The 6,716-nt window shown below is 41.8% G+C and overlaps 1 protein-coding gene across 2 annotated transcripts in view; it reads left to right on the forward strand.

Moving 5' to 3' along the window:
- TTLL11 (tubulin tyrosine ligase like 11) overlaps positions 1-6,322 on the forward strand; it is a 623,794-nt gene extending 617,472 nt beyond the window's left edge. The window contains exon 9 of one of the 2 annotated variants that reach the window (XM_078641848.1): positions 4,299-6,322. In XM_078641848.1, coding sequence (XP_078497974.1) covers positions 4,299-4,588 — 290 coding nt within the window. In that variant the 3' untranslated portion in view covers positions 4,589-6,322. The remainder of the gene's footprint in view (positions 1-4,298) is intronic. The other variant, XM_078641849.1, reaches the window with a different exon arrangement.
- The last annotated feature ends 394 nt before the right edge of the window (positions 6,323-6,716 follow it).

Below are 6,716 nucleotides of genomic sequence, written 5' to 3' on the forward strand. Positions count from 1 at the left end.
CGCCGAGCGGAGGGGGGCCCTGAACCACAACTCCCGCCAGGCTGTGCGGCGGGAGACGCCCAGCACTTCGCGCCAGGCGGCGCATAAGACCAGCGTCACCCCGGAGTGCCCGGGGCTAAGCCAGGGCAAAGGGCGGGCCCTCTAAGGCCCTCAGAGGCAAGAAGAGGCTTGGCCATCCCTATAACATCCATAAAGGAGTATCAAGTAAGAACACCTGCGCTTAAAGAAAATAGTGTGTGTGCTGTTGACCTCCAGGGACCACCTCCCAAGTCCTGGTTACCAGACGGGGGTCGGTAGGCAGCTAGTCAGAACTGCCACCGAATCGCCCAGGAGCCTAGAAAGAGGAGGAGTTTTGCTTTGTGAGTTCTTCAACAGCCCTTTTATTACCACTAAACAGGAAGAGGAAATCGCAGGAAAACATACCAATTACATCTGGCTCCGAAGTAAGATCATCCTTCTATTCGTTTTTCTCATTTCATTTATTTTGTGGGTACAAGACTAACTCTAATTGTGGCACAAACATGTCTAAAAGAAATATTCCTGTGGCACCTGAAACACCAATTAACACTATGGACAATTATCTCGTCCAGGTGGTTAACAAGATAAATAGTGAACGAAGACAGTCGTTGGGTCTGAGTCAGTCACCTATCCTCCCCACTACGAGTCCTCCTTCTAATCTACAAACAACTGATGCAACACAACAAGGTCCTAGTGGCTCTGCCCCTGAAAACAACTCCCTAGTCAATGTCAGTATGGACACAAGTGGACTAAATGCGGCTGACATGGAGGTATATACTGATCCGGATACACATATTGACATTGTGGTACAAGAAGTATCGCCTGCAAAGCGGGCGACTAGGGCAGTTAGAGCGTGTCGCAAGACGCAAAACAAACGTGGGGGGGCACGATCAGGGAAGAATAAAGCTACCCCACCGCCAAAAACTAAAGGCAAAGGGCGGGAGCATGAGGAGGAAAATACTAGGGAGTTACTGGATGAAGTTTTATTGTCTAAAATATCAGACTTGTTAGAATTAAAAATTCAGACATTTATCAAGCCACTTATCAGTAAAATTGTCAAACTCAGAACCTTTTAAATAAATTTAATTTGTATTGTCATGACAGGAAACTGGAAATTAACTCCTCAAAAACAAAGGTCATGACAATCAACCCTCATAAAGGTTTTAACAAAGTTTTTAAAATAAATGATGAAATTATTGAAGAAGTCCCTAATTTTAAATACCTTGGTATTATTTTAGATAGCAAAATATCATGGAAAACTCAATTAGAAAATGCAAAACTGAGGTTGACTCAAAACCAGTTCCCGATCTTAAAAAAGCACAAGAACAGTCATTTTAAATCAGTTTCACCGGCCATTGAATTATTTAAATGTAAAGCACAATCATCCTCCCTCTATGGAGCAGACCTTTGGGGCTATGCACTGAAGGATACTTTTCTAGTACGGGAAAATTCCTTTATCAGACAGCTCCTAGGTGTACCTGGTTCCACACCATTGACCCCTGTATTGTGGGACCTTAATTTTCGACGCACTGACGACTATGCTTCTCTTCGCCCGTTGCTTTATTGGGTTCATCTGTGGTCTACAGAGGAGCTGGTAGACTACAGAGAAGCACTGAAAGAGATAATGGCTATAAAAAATAGCACCCATCTGCCATGGTTAGCGTACGTCGAAAAATGGTTTGGAAAACTGGGCCTGAGTAACTTTTGGTCAGACCCAGATTCACTCACTAACAGTTCAAAAAAGCTTCTGAAACAAAGGTACTGGGAGTTTATTAGTGATTCAGTGTTAGTCAACCCCAATATAGGGACTCTGACTTCAAAAAGTTTTGCAGTAAAAATGAATATGCAACTAGAGCCCCTTATGGATGAAATCTATCCCCCGTTGGCTAAAAGTCTGTATCTAAAATTTCGGTACAGCATTTTGCAAACGAGGGACAGGACAAGTAAATGGCACTGTAACAAGGGTGCAAATAGGAATACTGATTCAGTTTTATGTGAGCTTTGTGAAATGGGGTTGAAAGAGGATGAGTCTCATGTTTTATTTATATGTCCTGCATATCTTAATGCAAGGAAAAAATGGATAAAGCCCATATGCAAAATGTTAGGCCTTCGCCATATTGGGGTTGGGCTTAGAATTTTTAAGGGAGACACCTCCCAACCGATAGTGTTCAGCCTGAGCCGTTTCCTCTTATGTGTAGCTTTGACCAGAAAGAGGAAAGGTCTTAAAATTTAATTTTACTTACTTTTGCATTTGCACTATCGCTGGTTTGAATTGAATGTACAAGTTAGGTGCAGAAGTATAATGAACTGGTTAGTTTAACATGGTATTGGCTGCTAAATGATAAAGTGTTGTTGTTTTTAGTGATCCTGGTGCTTGTTTTATATAGAATATATTTTATTGTTTTATTCTGTATATTTATTAAGTGATCTCGTTAGATGAGGCAAGCTGACTATGATGAATTCTCTTCCAACCAAAAACCCCTCAGGGAAATGTAATTATATACTCTGTATTATTTACTATAGGAAAAAAACGTGCTGCTATTTGTACCCCAATCCTATTGTAACTGTGTACCCGCTTGTAGTTTTTTTTATATGTATTGTTTCTTACAAGGTTTTTTTTAACCGAATAAAGAGATTGAATTGAATTGAATATATAAAGAAATATATGGGGTGCTAATAAACAGCCCTCTTTAAACCGTTCTCTGTTGAAGTTTTTTGGGGACAGCCCACGATCACCCCCAAACAGGACATGGCAGCACGTGCAAGAGCGCAACGCTTGCCCCACAGGGTGGGTCTGTCTACATCGTTGAAAGCTGTTGAAAAGTCTATAAATGCTGTGTTGACAGACATAACCTACCTACTTTGTAACATATTTCACCAAAATCACCTGAAGGCAGTGCTTAATTTGTGCCGCTGATTTTTGCTGCTGAGTACCAGCACTTAATTGTCAACACCGGTTCTTTGGACAGCCTGCCACAAGGTGGCACTCGCTGACTAATTTAGAGATGATCACAACACAGTCAATTATTAATTCAATATACATTAATAAATCACTATTACTTGACGCCCAAGCCAGTCTTATAGCTTTGGGGAGCTGAAATAGTTAGAATTGTCACACTTGCAGGAGTGTGATGTTTAGTTTTTGCGTTGTGGCTTACATTGGCAGCATGGCAGGGGCAGTGTGTGGTCGAAGCTGCAGTGGCCTCCTCACGATAGCCCTGACACTTATTTATTTACAAATTGAGCACTGCCTGAAGGGCAGTAATCTTGTTGAGGGTCAAACTATTTGACGTAAAACCTCCTTGTTCCATTGGAATAATGTTATTAGCTTCCACCCAGCCTTGTAGGTGTATAAGAACTTTCTTGGAAAATATTTTCCCAGGCGATTCGAGTGGCGTTATTTCTCAGGTATATCTGAAGAAGAGATGGTGTGGAGCCAGGTGGGGATTTGGTAGTCAAAAAAAGATTATTCTTGATGCGACAGCTAAGAATGCTCGCAATAAGGCCTTCGCTTTCTTGATGAAAAGGCTAAGCCAATCTGTGTTATGGGTTCAAAGTTTGTAAATGAAGAGTGGAAATTATTAATCAAATTTTGCAATCTGACAACTTTGAAAGTACTACAGGAGAGTTTGAATGTGATGAATGTCTTTAATAATAGCCCCTTATGTCTTTATTTAGGGCCTAATATGTGGTTGATTTTCTTTTGTCTAAGAGTTGATATGTATGTATGTGTGATGCTAAATAGGGTGTTCCACCACAATTTCGAGTTTTAAATATTGCATTGAAAAACTATCAACCCAGAATGTGAGCTATCACAGAATTGTGAAAATCAGTGTATTTCTAGGTAGGTATAGATTTACTATAGCTTTAGAGCCCGCCATTAAAGGCCCCCTCCAGCGTTCGGCGAGGGCCTTTATCAAGGGACGTTAACGAATATTAGAACACTGGAATGTTGAGCGCTCCATCGAGTACAATGGAGTGCTCCGGGCTTCTAATGGCTGGTAGAAGCCTGAATCATCAACATTCCAATGTTTGTTCAGAGCTGTTGCTGTGAACAAAGGCCTCACGGAGCACAAGGGGATTTCAACCCCCTCGGGCTCCGTGAGGCCTAGTTACACACACTTGACCTACCCTCCATTGTGGTAGTCAATAGACTGGAGACGATAACATAGCAGGAGGATATTGTTTCGCCCGATATTGTGGCATACATTGGTTTATATTGCCTTTCAGTGAACTGGATGAACACAGTGTGTTCTAACCTCTCTTCTCTTGTTTCCTAGGCATGTGCTTGCAGGCCTTTGTTGAAGCCTTCATTTACCTTGCCCACCGGAAGTTCAAGACCCTTCCCGTTCATGAGCAGGTGGAGTCGCTGATCGAGGTGTGTGAATACCACCTTGAAAGTTTGGATGAGAAGCGACTACTGTGCACCCGGGCAGTGACTGATCGTAGGGCACCTCTGTCGGGGGGCCAGCCTGACGGACTGCATGTGGTGCCATCAAGTCATGTTCCCCTCCTGAACCGAACGAGTGCTGCCAACAAACTTGCGGATTACAGAACACTGCATTCTTGAGGGAAGCGCCTTCACTTAAGACCAGGGATGAGAAATGGGCTTTATGGACTATGCTGAACACGAGTCCCTCCATATGCTGCAGCTGGCAACACTGTGGAGGCTTCAGCCTACCAGCACATATTAGTCTTTTGTTATGGCACGCTAAACTGATAAAGAGGCTGTAACACAGGCACCTTTCCAACAAATGACTCCCCAGAGCACTGATCGTTTATTATTTTCTACAGTTCATCTGTATATTATGCATAAAATGATCAATCACGTCTTTAATTTTTAGGTTGTAAGCACCTCAAGCTTGGTGGCTAATACCAGGAGTAAAAACAGAATGCTTTAATTGTCACCATGGGATCGATGTAGAAATGAGAAATCGAGAGCTACAATAGAACACATTCGGCTTCCGCCTTGGCAGAGCCGTACAGTGCTGGAACTGCCTTTCCTTCCAACCAGGAGCTCATGGCCTTATGTCCAGGGTGGGAAGACAGGCATTCTCCCCGCCTTTAACTATTATCCCTGAACTGATATCCCAGAATGATAATCATAAGACTTCTAGCCTGGAATCACTGATGGACTCTTTTCCTCATTCTAAATTGCATTAGACATTAACCCCACCCGCCAATCTCTCCCATGCTTACTGTGCTGCTGGATTCCTTACAACCCTTTCCTCTCCTGTCTAGTTTATTGATTCTTACACCAGACTCGAGACCCCAGGACTCTCTAACCAATCAACACTTGAGGTTTATTCTGTGCTTCTCTCTCCCTGTGTGTTCACCCCCACTGTAAAATAACTTGTTTGGCATCCTGCATCTTGAGGTCTGTGATTGTCTGGTACCTAGAGTGCAAAGCAAACAGAAGCCCAACTCTGGGAATTACCCAATGATATCAACGCCACACAAATTGAGGTAAAGCTCAGTTTTAGCGGAAGACCGTCACTTCACAGAAAGTGGATGTGTGTCTTCAGATGTGTGTCTTCAGTTTAGTTCTCCAGAGCAAGGTGGTTTACTTTAAATTAGGGATATCCCCAAGATAGTCCTCATTGTACTTCTGAAAGACCATAAAACAATAAAACCAGAGAGGTGAGTAGATGTTGAGTTGCCTTCGCCCCTCCCATGATGAATGCCTTGCTTACGAGTATCCTGCAGCACAGACTAGCCTTTCGTAAGCAACTTAAGACTGCCTGTTCCCCAGTTGCAGTCTAGCGTGGTTTTTCCCCGTCTTTGTTTGATTTCCCATTATGGGCAGCAACATGTTTAAGGGTGCTTCCTAGATACTTACATAACAGGGTTGAGCACTGAAAACCTTGAATAGAGTCACACTTTCACATAATATGGTCAGTTCTTAATTTATCTTTTTATACAGCTTATACATTTTTTAAGAAAGAGTTTTTTACTTGTTACATATTGATTAGTATTAATTAGGTAGTCCGCCTTAAAAAATAAAAGGATAAATAATGGTACATGACCTAGGGAAAATGTTTTAATTTAAATTCTTGTACTTCCTTTGGTGGCAGTCATACTATTTTAAGTGAAAAAGGGACAATGTCAAATAAAGGAGACAGTAATGAGACAGTTAGGCGGTGTGAAGGATTTCATCAAGAAACTGTTAACAAAGGTATTGATGTTTTATGAATTTATTTATTTGTAGTTTGAGGAGTCTTTCAGCCTATTTATGTGTGAAGGAGCAAGCCTGGCCATGCCACTGAACAGAATAGAGTACAAATAAGACAAAGGTTTCTTTCTATATGGCTTGTTATTTTTTTTAAACTATAATTGCGTAATAATTTATTGGATGCTTGTGGATTTTATGTGGATATGAATGCTGATCTTAAATTGGGATGAGCATCTCATTTGGCTCCCTTGTTTCCCCTACAATTTGACAAATGATCCTTTCTCTCAAGGGGAACTGTAGTATTCAATGAGAAGATGGATACTTCAAGTAGGATTGAATAAGTTACTTTATTTAAGTTATTTAGTTAAGATAAAAAGGAAACCCCATCAGGAGCAGCTGTCCTGCTGCTCAGCCCTCACTCAACTGACATTCACAGCATAGCTACATTCTAATCATCCAACATTCCACATGACATGCATACCAGCTGAGCAGCAGGGAAACATAAGTTACAACATATCTCCCTTCG

The sequence above is a fragment of the Lissotriton helveticus genome, chromosome 5_1, assembly GCF_964261635.1.
Source record: "Lissotriton helveticus chromosome 5_1, aLisHel1.1, whole genome shotgun sequence".
Lineage (NCBI taxonomy): Eukaryota > Metazoa > Chordata > Amphibia > Caudata > Salamandridae > Lissotriton > Lissotriton helveticus.